General features: G+C 41.6%; 1 protein-coding gene across 5 annotated transcripts in view; it reads left to right on the top strand.

The window, feature by feature from the left end:
• Nucleotides 1-18153, top strand: part of LOC133498755 (growth factor receptor-bound protein 10-like) — a 56715-nt gene that overhangs the window by 13527 nt on the left and 25035 nt on the right. For 4 of the 5 annotated variants that reach the window (XR_009794451.1, XM_061815874.1, XM_061815873.1 and 1 more), the window contains 4 exons: nucleotides 5212-5319; nucleotides 9986-10079; nucleotides 13908-14145; nucleotides 15231-15354. Coding sequence is in view for 4 of the 5 variants with exons in the window: in XM_061815874.1 (XP_061671858.1) it covers nucleotides 5269-5319; nucleotides 9986-10079; nucleotides 13908-14145; nucleotides 15231-15354 (507 nt within the window). In the remaining variant the exon portion in view is untranslated. The remainder of the gene's footprint in view (nucleotides 1-5211; nucleotides 5320-9985; nucleotides 10080-13907; nucleotides 14146-15230; nucleotides 15355-18153) is intronic. The other variant, XM_061815882.1, reaches the window with a different exon arrangement.

The raw sequence follows: 18153 nt of genomic DNA, 5'->3' as shown, positions 1-18153 counted from the left end.
GCTGCCCGCGAGATGACCGACGTGGTTGTGTTTAAAATGACACCGAGCATTGCGACGATGCAGACGAATGCGTTGTTTACATGGTCGAGCTCAGCCGAAAGGAGGACAAGATAACACGTTTGAGGGAGAATGCGATCCCAAAAGATTGAGAAAACTTGACATCACCTGTAGATAAGTCCTCGATTAAGGTTACGTCCCTTGACAAACAAACACATTGATTTATGTACAGTGCACTGAAGCAACAGCACGGTCTGTCATTATAAGATCCTGTCAAAAATAGCTATGCAGCTGGATTAAATGTATCTCTTTTGGGCTAGTAACCCAACGCACATATTTTACATTACAAAAGGCGAACAAACAAACAAAAACACCAAAGAAGCAAAAAGTGTACTTATTGACAACAATTTACTCACAGTTACTTACAGTGTGAAATCTGGGCTTGCGTAGTTGAACTCAAAAGTGTCAAAAAACTAAAAATGTTAATGGTATGAATGGCAACAGGTGGATATCTAAGTTAATTGCCCATTTTGCCATCGGGTTGAAGCATTTACCGTAATTATTTTTGCTTCTCACGATAGATTGCTTTATGTAAGTGTACCACCCTGTTGTGTAATTCTAGAAACAAGAACAAATTTTATGAACAAGTGTAACTAGCCAGGCTCGTCATATGTAATGATTCATACTTTTAGTTGCTGCATTGTTGTTTTTTTGTATGGCACTGGTATAAACAGCATGTTTGGGTGTACCAACCCAATGACAAACTACAAGGTGCTGCTGAAGTCTGGACACACACGGAGAAATGCACATTTGTATTCAATTGAAATTTTAACAAATAACATCTTTAATGTGATTTCTAACATTTGTGACGCAAACAGTTGAAATCGATGCAATAACTACATGTTGCTATAAACCGTCCACATGTCCAGACCTTAGGGATTCCCTGTATAGAAAGTCTAAACACACATCTTTTTCTAGGAATGCAATGTAGGCTAATCGCTGCACAATACTCCTTCCCATTTAAGGTATGTTTAAGATCAGGTGACATAAAGGCTTAACGTGAGGCTCAAAAAGATTGTCCTCTTTTAACTCGTGAGCTTTGCAGGTGCAGGCTTATGTCGCAAGTTCACATCTCTTGCAGTTCAAACTAGGATACCAATGCCAGCGTTAGAGTGGTTCAAAGTATACAGGGGAGGCTTTCCTTGGATTAAGATATGCAACATACTTTAGTGGATATGACTCAAATTGTGCACAAAATGTTATTTTATAGACGAGCAGTTTCTCAAATGTTTTCAAACAAGTGCTACCTGAAAAAATACTTAGCTCTCCAAATACCACCATCATAACCCACATTAAAATATAGTGTTGTAATAGGCCTGCATTCATTAAAAACAAATTGGTTATTTTATTCCTTAGAAGTAAGCACATAGTTGATATTATTAATTGTAAGATAATATTGTCATTCACTGTAAAATCATGCACTGTTTTAACATTAACACTGATGTTAAATATAGGAAAATAAAAAACTTCACTTAATGATTCAGTTAAAATGTATTAAAATAAAAGTGCATATACTTAAATGTTAAATACAATTTAACAATATTGAATTTTATTATAAAGAAGTTAAAGCCACTGTGCTATTAGGCCCAGTTTGAACAGTAAATTTAGTGATTCTTTTACATACAACCAGAGGGTGCTTGCATATCACTAATTGTTCACGTTCCACACTTTGAGAATCACTGTGAAATACATACCGGGGAGCTTTTTCTTCCAATAAAAATGGTATTTGCTTTTGCGTAATCACAAATAAACCACCAGGCGAAACAATAACAAATTACCTCCAACACGTGTGGCATTATTAAGTACCCCCACGGCCCATTTAATTCTCAGGATCTCCCCCATTCGGCCCAGCAAAGCTGAATTAGTCCCATTCTCTCCACAAGGAACCACAAATGTCAGCAAATGTCAAGCGCTCTGAGCTTTGGCTTCACTTTCAAAGCCTATTAGCGCCACGGCTTGCCCTTTTGGCCAGCCGCTTGATTGGTGTCAACAGACTCATAAGCCTTTGCTGCAACATGTGAGATATACAGTGGCACCTAACACGTTGAATACAATCCTTTCAGAGATGTTTGTCGAGCTCCAACCATCCATTTTCTTAGCTGCTTATCCTCACAAGGGTTGCGGGAGTGCTGGAGCCAATCCCAGCTGTCATCGGGCAGGAGGCAGGGTACACCCTGAACTGGTTGCCAGCCAATCGCAGGGCACGTGGAGACAGACAACAGTCACAATCACACATTGGGGCAATTTAGTGTCTCTAATTAATGCATGTTTTTGGAATGTGGTAGGAACCAGGAGTGCCCGGAGAAAACCCACGCAGGCACGGTGAGAACAGGCTGGGCCAGGATTTGAATCCCAGTCCTCAGAACTGTGAGGCCATCTCTCTATAGCTGCCCTACCATGTCGCCCATATATTTTTAATATAATTGAATTTTAACTTATTTTTTAATGGCCTTGCCTTCTGTGGTCTTTTGTTATTACAAGTTATTAATCATTCTAAAGTGTTGAAAATAATGATTGCAAATCTCTTCAATACTTCAGCTGCCTGAGATGTTTTGTATAACTCCACATCTTCCTTACTCTGCGGGAGCCTAATGGAATTATTTTGCCTCAAGATTGTAAGGCTGCATGCTCTTCAGGGAAAAAAATGACTAAAAATAATTAGATGTAATTTGAGTAGGTCTGTAATGCTTCGATGCAGAAAGAACTGGATCGACCAAAAAGCTAAATTTGTGCACAGATTAATTTCCACATATGGAAGTTGGCAGTGCGGATTTTTTTTTGTAGCATCATGAAAAATTTGGCCTTTGTGAAGTACAGTTTGGGAGGGATGCCATAACCATATTCGTTAGCTTAAAGCTTTGTCAAAGTTGTATCGATATTGGTGCGTAACAGTACATGCACGCGATACACCCACTTCTGTAGTTGTTTTGTAACTCAAGCAAGATGTAATTTTTTTCGTTTACTTTCCTGAAAAGTAGCGGTTTAGGAGATAAAGTTTTATGTCTGGTGAGACCCATACTTGCATAGTATGTTTTTTGTTTCCTGAAAGATTTCATCCTTTTTCAAATATTTCAACCTTTAAGGCTTTTCACATTTTGAGGTACAACTGTATTGAGCATAAGGTTATCAGCTGGCTACGTGCGATTCACACACACACACACACACACACACACACCACACACACACACACACACACACACACACACGCCCAATGAGCAGAGAGTGACCTAAAGATAGCAGCAGAGCCCCGGTGGAAACAGTAATTGGTGGGGTGCAAAGAGAGGCTGAGGAGGAGATATTGTTTGAATCATCTGATATCTGTTATATAATGATATGTACAATGGAGACCCACTGGGGGAAGCAAAAAGCAGTTTGCCAAGCAAGGAGAGGAGCGAGTCAGAGTTCAGTGTGTGTGTGTGTGTGTGTGTGTGTGTGTGTGTGTGTGTGTGTGTGTGTGTGTGTGGTGTGTGTGTGTGTGTGTGTGTGTGTGTGTGTGTGTGTGTGTCCCGACTCACATTCATTGAATCTACGGATGTTTGTTTCCCCCCCAGAAGATTTATTGTGTTTGCTGGAGAAGTACCCATTTTACAACTTGGGCTTTCTTGAATTCATTTGTTCATGAGGTGGATTCCCTTAAAGTATGCCAGTTTTCTGACATTTGGACGCCAGATCGAACGTGGGGGGGAGCAGATTCCCCCAACGGCATTAACAAGACATTAGTCCGAAGGATTATTAGGGCCACAGTGAAAAGTAAAAAGCTTGCATTTTCTACAGAACAGAGTTGTAATTTTAGTCTCTATGTTCCCTGAGGTTGGCGGGCAACCAGTTCAGGGTGTATCCCACCTCGTGCGCGTTGACAGCTGGGATAGGCTCCAGCACTCCTGTGATCCCTGTGAGGATAAGTGGCACAGAAAATGGATTAATGGATGGAATGTTTTCTTTTTAAAACATGCAACAGTCTGAGATTGGCAAGCCTTGTCCTTTGGGGGGAAACCTGTATACATTATGTAATATTAAATATTCTGAGGATATGGTGGTTGATAATTAAATATTTTTTGTTGTAAATTTTTTTTCTTGGGAAAATAACTTGTTATAAATGTAATGTTTTAAAAACTTTTTTTAGATTTCTTGAATATCTTTTTTTTTTTTTAACTAATATTATGACTGTTGTCTTCATTAAGTACTGTATTACAAATCTTTAAACCGCAACCATTTTCTTCGAAAATGTTGGTGATATTCCTGTAATATTTAGTATTTTTGCAACTTCATTTTCATCATATTGATTTCTTTTCCGCTGGGCCGTTAAGGGTGGGGGAGTTTGTGGTTTTAAAACTGCTCGCAAGATTTGAATGTGACCACACTTACTTAATCCCTTCCCTCCTCCAATTCCTGACCAAAGCCTTGGTCTTCACGAACGAGATGTGCAATGTATGCAATGTGGACTGTAACGAAGCTGACATTCGAAGTTAAAAAATGCATGAACAAAAAAATCAGACACTGCTTAAGACAGGCAGTGTGTGTGCATATGCACGGGTCTTTATATCAGCTTTCCAAATCCAACCTCTCACGTACTCACAACTTGCCCTCTGCTTACTCACAACAGATAATTCTAGACATTGCCGATAAAATAGCCCACTCTGATTTCAAGCCCCCCCCCCACTTCTTTCTACAGACACCCTCATACCCCCTTCCCCCTTTGCTTTGCCATGCGGTCTGCAGGTGGCGAGTGGTCATGTGTTGCTATGGAGGTGGGTGGGTCGAGGAGTGAAGGGGGGGAGGTTGGTTCTTATTTAGGCTTAAGCTCCTAGCATTGTTTAGGAACTGACTTGTGTGTGTGCAGCACACAATGGTTGTGTTTACTTTGGATTTGGTGTGCGCATGTTCATCCATGCATGCGCCTTCACTCGCACATGGGGACTTTGTTTTCTTTTTGGGAGCGAGCAGGGTGTTGTGTTTGGTTCCCGCCGTCTTTCTTTAGGCATATGCCAAACACACAGCACTCTGCTCGGTGTCAAACACAAATCCTTCACCTGGAAAGGCAAGACTATTTTAAGTTGTCTCCCTCTTTCTCACGTTGTTTTTGAATGGACCACATCTTCAGTTTCTTTCTGTGTTTTTAATTTCAATTTCATGCACGTGCGGCATTCTGTGCAGGGCACTGCTGAGACCAGTGGGTGTGATTCCCTTTTAAGGAGGCCCTGAACCAATGAAATGGCCTTAGCAGGAGGTCCTGACTACTTCCTGTGTCACTCAAACTATCAGGTAAGTGTATCCAGAGTGAAGTAGGAGATACAGACCTATGATAGCATGCATGCATGACACACAAGAAGAAGAAGAAGAAATGTTTGGTTAAATCAATAGCTGCTTTTACACTGGCTTCCGATTGCCATATCAGTGGTAGAGTAGAGCAGTAGAAAAGACAGTAGAGCTGCGCTGTTAGGGTCAGTGAAGGCAACACAGGAGAATGTGTGGCATGACGAGATTGGTGACTGCTGTTGCCATGTCAAGGTCTATAGATGGATTGGATTAAATTCATACACTGTGCTATGAGAATGAATACTCACTACATAGCTCTGCCTCACAGAACTCCATTTAGCTAAATGCTAACATATATGAAAACGTTATTTACATGCCAGCAGTTAGTCCCAATAGATGAGATATTCAAAACCTGTAACCAACGGCTATTGCAACACAAATGATGGTGTAACATATTTCCATAGTTTGGATCATGATACTCAGACATACGGCCTTTGTCCTCTCTGAAAAATGACTAACATTATAGCATTTTTATTGCATCACTACTTGTAGAAGATTGTTCTGTGGAAATGGACATGGACACTGCATCCCGATGGCCAAGGTGGGAACAGCCCACTAAATTGGACTGTAGCAATATTATTTTCCTTTTTAAAAAAAAAAAAAAATAAAAACTTTTTTTTGTTTTTGGGGGCTGGAATGGATTACTGACATTTCCATGTGAAAAGTTGATTTGAGATAAGAGTTACAAGCATAGTCACAGAACAAATCAAATTTGTTTTGTAAGGGACCATGGTACTGCATTAGCCAAATGCATATGTGTGTCTGTGTACCTGCAGCGTTTGCTTACTTCCCAACAAGTTACTCCCATCAGATGAGACCCACTTCCAATGTCCAATTCCTCACGAATGAGCATTTTGTTCCCAGGCTACAGGATTTTCTTCACTTCAGCCACCAGTAATGTAAAGAATTTCTCTAAGGAACACGGCGCGAATCTATAAATAGAGGACACAATAACAAGCTCACAGCTTTGTCATGCGACGGGCCCTAAAGCTCGTGAGTGTTGCTATTGAATGAGTTGACTGAGCTTCTCGCTATTTTTTTTTCCGTTCATAAACGCAAGGTCACTGCTAACAGCTGACCCTGTTTGAGGGGTCATTAAATTAGATTGGTTCACATTAGCTTCCAGGAAAGTTCCAGTTCTGCACCAGTAAGACTGCAGTGAATACTCAATTGAATCCCCGTCGAGAGCAACATTCCTCTGGCCTGCATCTTGTGGGGAAAAAAAAAAACGTTTGGTAGTCTGAGGGAGAGAAGTGGGTAGTAACATTGCTGTGTGTACGTGTGTTTGTGTGCATCCATATGTGTTTGTGCATGTATTTTATATAAAGGCTGACATGAAACCGCATGAAGTCCACCTCAGGGAGTCTTTGTGTCGGCTGTGACCGCAAAGTTACTATGTATTGATAAACTTGCGCCCCCCTCCCCATTCTTAAATAATGTGCTAAGGAACATTACTGCAGGCATGTTTTGGTAGTTTGGGCCACGTTCTACGCGTCTTCCTCAAGGATAAGTGTCTTGTTTGCCAAAGTGAAAACGTTGAGTCAAAGCAATGGAAGTGCTGATCAAGTGCTGCCTTTGTGTGCAAATGCACTCGTAAATGTGTGCGCAAAACCGCAGTCTTCGTGCTAGAAGCTCTGCTGAGTTATAGCCTGAACAAGGTCCGAAGGGCGGAAAGAACCAAATAGGGAACGGGCCCAGCAGCACGTCGCCTCCCTCAAAAGTTTGCCCAAGTGCCAGCAGTGCTGAACATGTGTGACCTGTCTCAGAGCTCGGATGACAATTCCCTCTTTCTTTCACTCCTCTGAGGTCAGAGGTTAGTGGCTGTGTGCATTGGTCGCCCAGGCAACACTTAGCGCACAATCTTGTGGTTGCGCTTCCAGTAAGTATAGCTGAACTGGTTCAATGCTGTTTGTTGGTGCGGGTGGGCCTTTTGTCTTTTTAATGTACACTGATTGTACAGTCTTAACTTGACTAACAAGTTTAATTTGTTCCCCTGCCAAGTTAGCAACTCAATGTACTTGTATATAAAATAATTTTTCCCTTTTGAAATGAATTGAAATGGTATAAAACTGTAACTAAGACAAACGTTACAAATGTTACACACACTGTATCATGTGCTGCCGCCCGCTGCATGCTGGTCTCAAACCTGATTGAATCGGATCATTGCATAAAAAGAAGAGTTGCCCACTGACACGCATGTCAACCGATTGGATATAGGAACACCTTGTGTCGGTGTTTGATGTTGTACACAGTACATTTTACTTTATCACATTTATTATACCATATAAAGATTAGATTAGATTAGTTAACGAAAAAGCGGGTTGCCAAAGAGATTGGATATTGGCGGGAACTAAATTGAGAATGTGGATGTCTTAAGAGACTATCCCATTAGTTTGGACGTACTCAAATCGGTATGTACTGTGCACATGTATTGTGTCCATAAACTTCGTCTTTTTCATCCACAGGCACATTGGAAATTTATATCGTTCAGTAGTGTTGCAAAACTCAATATTTGATGTTTCATATCGCTGCCGTCGGGTCTATGTTTGGTCAAGTTCGTATTTTTTTACAAACGGATGCCTTTGGTCAGTCCCCACAAGTCTGAAAATGGCTACCTCTCTTTGATGATATGTTAATTAATTGTTCAGTAAACAATACATTGTTCTGTTTTCTTTTCCTGGTTTTGGCGTGCGGCGGCAATGGAGATTTTCAACCCCGACAAAACTTGTGGCTGATATATCGGCCACTCATAAAAACAATTGACGTTTGCAAATTAATTTTCCTACTTTTCTGGAGAGGCGGCACGTTGGCGCAGCTGTAGAGCGTTGGCCTCACAGTTCTGAGGACAGGGGTTCAAATCCCGGCCCGCCACTGTCGAGTTTGCATGTTCTCCCTGTGTGTTTGTGGGTTTTCTCCGAGCACTCCGGTTTCCTCCCACATCCCAAAAACATGCAAAATTCATTCGACACTCTAAATTGCCCCTAGGTGTGATTGTGAATCTGACTATTTGTCTCCCTGTGCCCCGCGATTGGCTGGCAACCCGTTCAGGGTCTACCCCGCCTCCTGCCCAATGACAGGTGGGATAGGCTCCAGCACTCCCTCGTGAGGATAAGTGGCTCAGAAAATAAATAGATGGAGATTTCTGCAGATAAAAATAATCATTTTTGTTGATCAGGTTTCACATTTTTCGAGCACAACAGTTGTGAGGAAGCATCTACGGACAAAGTATGTGATGTCACATGTACAAAGACACTTTACTGGGGATTCCAGCTCTTATCTGGACTCTTGGGATAAAGACTCCCAAGGAAATGCCATTCATTAACACCTGATACCTGTCCTTCAACAGTAAGAATGTACACTTACGAAAGTGAGTGGGAATGGTCATTAATATTCCCTGCACATGGCTTGTGAGTCCGTGTATTCCCCGCCAATAATTGATGTAATCCCGTTTGTGAGGTGAGTGTCCTTACCGGAGACTAAATGGCTCTCATTTTCCTAGGGGAATTCTTTTCTAATTAATTATTTGGAGATATAGGTCATATTTAGCGATTGCACTGTACACAGTCATCATGTTCATGTTTCCGTGTTGTCGTCAGTAAAACTAATATTCCAAACTGAATAAAAAAATATGATGTAGGGATTCACGGATTCTAACATTTTTGCCATTGGTCTTGAATTTTCCAATTTATGTTTTAAGTTGTCCCATGTGCAGCTTCTGGACTTGTATTAAAATGCAAAACAAGCTTTTATCTATTCAAATCCTTAGCCACATTCTTTAAATGAATCAGTAGATTTGATGTCACTGGAAGTTTATACTGCACACAGGTCCGCCTTGTCAAGATGGCTGCCATGCCGTACGTGCACATTTGCACACTTCAGAGGTCTTGATCTGGCGCCGACAAAGTTTGCCGAATCCTGCTGACATCCTGTGTCCAGCAGGCAGTGTCGTCAAGTTGCCTTCCTTGGAAAGCTTTTGGCTGCAGCTTCTCAGAGCCTATAAATCTACTTTGGGCATTTATGGATGTTTTCGAAGCATCCCACACGCACGCGTATGCGCGTGCATTCACAGCAGGACATCTGGCCACGAGAAATTCCTGGGAACAATTCTTCTGCGTTCTGCATTTTCCAGGAAAAGTAGAGATGTAATTTTTAATCTTTGGCCCCCTTCCCTCTCTTCACTCTGCAGCATCCAAGGCTGAAGATTGTGTTGAATTACTTAACGCACGAGGAACTTGATTGTGAGCGATGGTTGAAGTGTGCTCTGAGGGTGATTGATCAGTCTGAAGTGAGTGTCAATATGTGACTGTTTGAAGCAAGTGTGTGCGTGCATGTGTTTATGTGTTGACAGGCAGACTAAGGGGAAAAAAGCTCGGGGGTGGGGGGCCGTCACAAAGTCACAGTGCTACAGGGTCAAAGTATTACCCGTGTCACTCAGTGTTCCTCGAGAGCAGAGCAGAAGCTTGAACCCATCCATTGTCCGAGGGCTGTGAAAATAACCAACTGCGCTTTGCTTCACTTAAATATCTGACATCTAACACCGCTGCGTGGCCTTTTGTGACACGTTCAGTTCAAAAACATATTTTTTGTTCTGCCTGTTTTGTTTATTTGGCAGGAGGGCATGGACCGCAGTTCCTCTCACAGGCCTGAGGAGCTGATTGTTCCAGGCTTTGAGCGCTCAGCCCATCCAAACTTGCCGCATCACCATGGTAACTCGCCCGTCCTGCCTGTTCAAGAATTGAAATTATACAGCAAGTGTGACCAGGAATCATCCATCACTTTTTTTTATGCATAAATGATGGATGACACATTTCTCTTTTTTGACCATTGCCCCTTTCATTTCCTCCAAAAACTGTTTATTCATGGAATCTTTTTGCTGCCGTCATTACACCCTCTGCTATCCAGATGTAGCGCTTTTTGACGTATATTAAATTGTATCTCCCTTGCTCAACACTTTTTTCCCCCCAAACTGATGACCTCTTGAACACATACAGACGGTAAAACCTCCTACTCGCGCCGCGTTCTCAGAAATCCCTTCTGTCATCGTGGAAATGCCTGGAAGCAGACGAGATGTTGTAAATCATACTCCTCCTGACCTCCTCTCCTTCCCTCGTGTGTCCGATGTGTGATTGTCGTGCTTTTGCAAGTGCGTTGTAAGCCTTGCCCTGAGAGAGGAGCGTAACCGGGATAGCGTGTTTATATATCGTAGGCCTGCCGGTCACATCTGCTGAGGGGACATATTGGACCAAGTAGGACAGAGGTCAGAGGGACAAAGATGCTGATAGTTGAAGCAGTAGTTAGGTAGACAATCAAATGCACAAAATATTTTCCTCAATTCAACAATGTTATGCTGTGATCAGTCATGGGGTCTGTTATTGAAATGAACACTTGCTTCAAATAGACATCTTTTCTTGTTATTAAAAAAAAAAAAGGAACCCCTGTCTATTCTTAAATTTAGCATTTTTCTGGAAAACTATCTTCAGCAATCTTTTTTTTTTTTTTGCTGTTTCTATTATTCACCAAGATGCTGTCAAAGATTTGGCTAATAGGAAATAATTCATTAGTATCAAGGAAGTGTTGTATATTAAAGTGATGCATCTTCAATGAGAGACTTAATGTCATTGTAAGCTAAATAGAGCCGAGTTGTCTGTGGATGTTTTAGAAAGTTTTTGCCGCATGTACAGTACATATGCACTTCCAGAGCATTATTTTTCAGTCTAATCATCCATCAACCCTTCCAGTTAATGTCAGTGTTAAGTTTAAAATTATCTGAAATAGTTTTGGGATTTTAGTTTTTGGCTGTTAAAAAAATTGAGATTGGAGATTAAAAAATAAAGTGTGTGTGTATGTGGGGGGGGTATATTCCCTCGAGCTGAGTTGCTTAATTTTTTTTCTTGCAAATGAACACTTTATTTATTTCGTTTTAATCTCAAGTATCACGTGAGAATTTGTAACCCATGAGTAATCCTGTCAACAAAACTATAATTAGGCTGGAATTATATTGTCATATCATCTTCTTCACTTGGCTGTGTAGTTTGGCTCAGCTGTCTTTCACGAGTAATGCCTTTTTTGTTCAATTGAGTTCATGATTTATGGGTGGATTTTTTTTTTTTTTTTTTTTAACAGTCGATCAAGTTCAGCAAGGAAACAAGCTTTAGAATTTGACTCCACCGGAAGTAATGTACTTGATCCTTTCCCAGTTTACTGAGATACCTGAGTGAGTCATCACGCCATTTTTTCGTTTTCACTTTGGCCTACACATAAACACTACAAAATCAAATCTCACGTGTTCACTTTATGTTGTGTTGTTTATAGTACTTGCTATGGCTGCATCGAGTTTTGGAGTTTAGTATATGGAATCATAGGACTACATCAGACGGAGTGTATAAATAATTGATTATCTGGTATATGTTAGCCAAGGTAACTGAGGTCAAAGCTCATATCACTGAGTCTCTGACCTCCGAGTTGCCCATCAATGATTGCAGGGTGACTCTGCCAGGAACAGAGAGCATTCATTCACTGTATCCTGGGATCTTACTGGAATGTCCTGGCTACCCTTGGCGGACGAGATTTTGTAGACAGATGCCGGACAGACAGAGGTTGCAGTTCTTAAACATCTTAAGATAAAGAGGAAAGAAAACCTTTGTCTTCTGTGTATTCTCTGGTTGAAGACAATAGTGTAGTGTGGGACAAGCAAGCAATGGGAGGAGGGGAGCGAATGCCAAAGATTTAATACCAAATTGCATCTGGCTCATCAGGTTAAATCTGAAAGTGATGTTGCAGTTGAACAGCTGTCATTTCTTACATATTTATTTACAGAAGATTTTAATATTGTATATGTCATAGCTAGCTCTCATTTATTAACTGGAGCTATCTTACTATTTCCAAACAGATCAGCTGCTGTCTGCCACTTCTTGAATTTTGAAAGTCAACAAGCCGCTTCTGTCGGGTTTATGACTGAATTCATTTTTGGAAAAAGTCAACTTGCCTTGTGTACAAAGCTATTAGGAGGGGATCATAACACAACCATCCATCCAGAGCTTTACATAAGAGTCATCCCTTCCTCTCCTCATCAGCCCTTCACCTCATAACCCATGTCCCACTCTTGAACATCACACGACCTTGTGTCCTCTACTTACCCTCTTGTGTTTGTCATGCATACCTCTTTGTGAACCGAGCTGAGCGGACTCCCCGCTGTTCTGAGTACAGAGTGGCTTTTTGCTCCCCCCCCCCCCACACACACTTTTCAGGCTCACTCGGACTGCAGATGTTGTACATTTTTGATTCTCCTGTGTAATTACATGCCCATTAGTGCTGCGTATTGCACACGGTGTCCTCAGCTGCCCTGTGTGCCTGTGCACAAGTGTGTTGGTGTTGTACTTTGTTGTGAACACTTGGTACGCTCAGGCTGGTGAGCGCTCCCAGATTACTGTAATTTTTTTTCACCAAAAGGAATGTCAGGAATTCTGTGCAGTGTTGGTTTGGGACACCCATCGGTCAAAAGGCACTCGGACAGCGACACATATTGGTGCACACCAACCTTTTACTCTAACCCTAACATAGAACTGGCATAATTCAAGACTTTTCCCTTCCAATGATACGCTCCAAGGGTATTGGAAAAATAAGACAAATTCCTTTTTCTTTTTTCTGACTAAAAACATTTGAGTTGATGTCGAAAGATGAATTTGGGAAAGGAGATCAACCTTCAAGCATCTATTAACAGATATGTGCTGTATATCTGAATTACATACACAAACCTTGTATTTGATTACACCTTTTTTATGTGAGTAAATGTTATGGAAGATGTGACTTAAAAGGTGTAAGTCTCCCCCTATTTGTGTCCTATTAGATTTCATTAGCTTTGGACGTGTAACTCTTTTCCATTCTTGCTTTACTGTACTGTACTTGCTCAACAGTCCTGAGTCTCCATTGTCGTATTTTGAGCTCGATAATGCACAACAGTGTGGAGCTCCTCCTTGTTTTTGTGAGGGTTTTTTCTTGGTAGTCAATATTCCTCCCACATTCTAGGATTAGAAATGAGCTCATTAGAGGGCCAGCCAAAGTTGGATGTTTTGGAGACAAGGTTCGAGAGTGCAGACTTTGATGGTTTGCACATGTCAAGAGGCGAGAGGGTGAGTATATTGGTAGAAGGGTGTTGAGGGTGGAGCTGCCAGGCAAACAAGCGAGAGGAAGACCAAAGAAAAGGTTGATGGATGTTGTCAGGGAAGACATGAGGACAGTGGGTGTTAGAGAGGAAGATGCACAGGATGGGCTTGGATGGAAAAAGATGACACGCTGTAGCAACCTCTAATGGGACAAGCCAGAAGGAAAAGAAGAAGAAGAAGAAGATAGTATGTGTGATTATGAATGGTTGTTTGTCTATATATGTCCTCCAGTTGGCTGGGGACTAGTCGAGGGCAAACCCCATTTCTTGCCCAAAAATAGCTGGGATAGGCTCTAACTCGGAGACACCTGTAGCCCCTGCAACTTCCTCTGTCACTTACAATTCCTTGTCTGCCTCCTTCCTCCTCTCACAGATGACGACGTGGATCTGGAGAAGCTGGTCAACGAGATGAACTCTTCGATGGAGAGTGTATACTCTACACCGGCGGACACTGCTCTCATCCTCAACAACGGCCACGTGCCCCACCACCACCACCTTATGCACGTTCCCTTTGTCAGACACGGGCCATCCGTCCGACGCCACACGCCCCCCTCCATCCCCGCGAGGGAGAGGCTACAGCACTCACAGCCAATGCACATCCAGGCTGTAAGGTAGGCTACACCCAGAAGTCTCCTTGCACATTCTTCGCGCAAAATTAACAAACAATGTGATTCTAGGAAGGAAATCTAAAGAAAACTACCGCAGCAGGCTAAATGAACTCCAAACTGGGTAGATTTATCTACTTAAACAAATAGTAGAATTATAGTTATACTTACAATTGAACTGATACGCTCAAGCAGTTCATTGTTGAGTACTATTTATATAGGTGTTAGATTTGTAATGCGCTCAATTTGCAAACTGACATTCTGATGAAGTGGCTTTTGATTGTATTACATAAGTCAATTGCTCTGTGTAGTTTCAGACATCATTTTTGTTATATATCGTTGGGTTTGGGCAGAATCTTCAGATCTTCAAAACAACCACCCTTCAGGAAAATTCAAAAGAAGCATGTTTGTTGAGTCATAAATATTACGTCATCGAAGTGAGCAAGCCATTTTCAACTTTTGGTCAATAATTTGTAAAATTAAACTCCCAGGAGTGTAGATTTGTGAAAAGATATTAAAGTAACGATGAAACAGTGGGCGAGTCGTTAGCACATCTGCCTCATAGTTCTGAGGACTGGACTGGAATTTGCTTGAGCAAATGACAAATACAAAAGGCAAACAAAGCAAGGAGAATGGAGCAGTTGATAACACGTGACTACAGCTCCTGATTTTACTCGGCCACGCCTATTAAAGGCACACTACTTATGGTTTAATTACTTTGTATTTATTTCTTCACATGGTTCTATTATGGTTTTTATATTTTACAACACATCGCTGTTGTTATTTTATTGAAAATGCCACAAAAATATTTTGGGGGGCTGGTTCGGATTAATGGCATTTCAGTTCATTTCAATGGGGAAAAATTATTTGGGAATCCACATGTTTAAGTTTAGATGCCACCATGATTTTATGTGCAGTGAACTTCATACTTAACACAAAACAGTTGCATTACAACAAAATGTAGGTTGTATATTTGGGGATGAGGAAAGTAATTAAATGTAATGGGAGGATTTTTTTCTCTCATAGGTTTCGTTGGTTAGCTAGTACACAGACCTGAATGTAAATGTGTGTGCGCGTGTCTCCCCCTGCAGGTGCCTGCGGCAAGAGCAGCATCTGCGTCCCGCTTCGCTGCCGGCCATCCCTAACCCTTTTCCCGAGCTCTGCAGTCCGGCTGGCTCACCAGTTCTCAGTCCCATCGAGGCTTCTGACCAACACGTAGGTGCAAACAAGACACTTCAGATGTTCAAAATTCATCCCAAGTAGCATTCCCATCTATTTAACTCCTTGCTATTGCCAGAGAGTCAAAACCATGGTGAATCTTTTCCGGACTTGTTGCTATTTTCATTGCGTTACGTTCGTGAGAGCGCATGAGCCTGTGCGTGTGTGTTTGAGATCAGCTGAGTTGCCTGTTTTGCTCAGGTCAGAGCAACTTGTTGACTTTGCATGCTCCTAGCCTTGCCTCGCATCACAGGTTACCCAGGGTTATCTTATACTTTGTGTCTTTTTGTGAGTACAGTGAAAGTAATATCAAAATCACACACAGTCGCATACCCACAGGGACAAGCATGTTTTTGTTTGGAAGGAGGTGAGCAATGTCTCCAGGATGCTGGAGACCGAGCACAGACTTCCGTAGTAGAGGCAGGAACACGGCTGGGAACGTCTGCAGGTTGGCTCTCTCTGAACCTTGGGAATCCATCTGCCAGGTCCGGCATGACAGGCGTCTGTTTCCGGTTCACACGCTTTCAAGATGGCTCTTGGCGTGCGTGCGTGCGTGTGTGCGTGTGTGTGTGCGTGTGTGTGTGTGCGTGTGTGGTGTGTGTGTGTGTGGTGTGTGTGTGTGTGTGTGTGTGTCTCTCTCTCTCTCTCTCTCTCTCTCACACATAACCTTGCCCTTCCTTAACGTGGCAAACCCTCCTGTCCTGGGAATTTTCCATCTTTTTCAGGATGCTTTCTCTGAGTAATGAAAATTCAGAATCCCTTCTTGCTTCACACACTTTGACAGACAGACTCCTGTACTGAGTTATACAGTTCACAAGTGCATTGTGCACACATTCATTTCCTTGACATCATCTCACAAGATGTGCAGTCAGAGAGCAAGCTTGCACATTGCACAAAGGGCCTGTTGTGCGACTTTTCCCCAAACATCTTCATTTTGTCCACTTCACCTCATTCAACTGCTGTCTTGTGTCCTTAAAAGGAACAAAACACATTGTGATACAGATTGCATTTTTGGTTTATTGTAAATTTTTTTTTTTTGCCACTATTTGCTGCTTTTGTAAGTCAGTATATGTATAATCAAGTCTGAAGTTTCATGCATTGTGGACACAGCCAGGAATCATGATTGAGAGTGTATCCAGTCTACGATAAATTTCCTGGCTAATCATATAACATTCTCTGTCAGCCATTTTCAAAGGAGAATTCCTTATATTGCAAGCTGTTTTTAGTGTTTTTTTTGCCAGATCTTCCAAGACTCATAAAATATTGTGTCCTGTGATAATGTAAGCAGTGAAGCTACCAAAAAAATTAACCTTTACACCAGTGGTTCCCAAATGGGCTTCCTATGTGGAAGTCAAAGATGGCATCTAAAAATGGACTATCACATGCAAGAATGAATAAATAAAAGTAGCGAGCGGCATGTCGATCATTGTAAATGTATCGATCCTTCTTCACATAAATACTCAAGTAAAAGTAAAAAGTATGATGCATTTAAAGTAGTGTGACAAGAGCAGTTTATGGAAAATGTTGATTTAGTAATTGTAAAAGATTAAATGGAGCACGTTACTACCCACCTTTGGTCAGGCTATATGATCAGATGAAGCTTTCGATCGACGGGATGTGTCTTATGTAACGGCACAGATGACAGTCTTAGCTGCGTAGTGCCTTCATCAACAGACATAGTTGCATTGTATTTGCATTGGCATGGTTTTTTTTTTTTTTTAATGCAGGATCACTCTCACGGTTGTTCCCTCCGGCAGTTTTGCTGGAATTTGAACATTCTTCAGTAATCTTCAGTGTTTCTCACTAGGATACACAGCTCATATTATCAGCTTATGTTATTATACTATAAGTATACCCGAGTATATGCGTGACATGACAGGTTTATGGTCTGCGTCGTTGCTAATAACATAAATGGATTTGTCCTCTGGGTATTATGAGCAGCCCGCCATGAACAACACAGCATGACAAGTCCTGGAGGTTGGAGATATGTTTCAGGGAATACCCTAAAGTTATTTAATCCTGCAAGATGCCTCTGGTAGACCTCCTCAAACTGAACCATCTCTCAGTCAAGTTATGCTTGTCCTTCACTATAAATATAAGTGTTGTTGCTACCGCTTCATAAGAATTTGACCAGTCATAACACCGCAAAATGGGTCAACTTCAGTATCAGGTTGCGGCATGCAAAACAGTTCATGCTTTCATTTGTGAGCATGGACACTGCATTACAAGCAATATTCAAGAGAGCATCGATGGTCTATACCACCACAGCTATGCTTTTAACACTGGTATATTAAAAACCATTATTAAACAAAAAAAAATATTCACTAGAAGTGGTTGCCATTAAGATTTGAATGACTGTTTTGAAGGTGCTGATAGTGGTTTAAGGAACCCCCCCCCCCCCCACTAACATATAAACTCCAGTAGAATGAGTCATATGCTGATAGTCTTTAAATTATTTTTGGAACATTAGCGTGCCCCTCTAAAGTGTTTCGCCCATTGCCTGCTGACGCCACATTGAAGTGGTGGGTCTTTTGTCTGATAGGAAATTAGATCTTCCTGACCGCTGTTGTTGTGCGAGTGAATAGCAAAGGCGAGGTGGGCTTATTTGTGTAGAAACTTGAAACCATTTGCGGGAAAAACTAATGACAAGATGCTAGCAATCATGTGAGTGAGTGTAAAATTTAACTTTGATAAAAGCCAAAGATAAAACATTTGAACTCCAATCAGTGCTGTATTTTATTATCATGCAGCATTTCACAGGAGCCATGTCACTTGTTCAATTATTGGTAGCAAAAA

The sequence above is a fragment of the Syngnathoides biaculeatus genome, chromosome 1 (genome assembly GCF_019802595.1).
Source record: "Syngnathoides biaculeatus isolate LvHL_M chromosome 1, ASM1980259v1, whole genome shotgun sequence".
Lineage (NCBI taxonomy): Eukaryota > Metazoa > Chordata > Actinopteri > Syngnathiformes > Syngnathidae > Syngnathoides > Syngnathoides biaculeatus.
The sequence above is the reverse complement of the archived record's forward strand: the minus strand, read 5'-3'. Positions and strand labels throughout refer to the sequence as shown.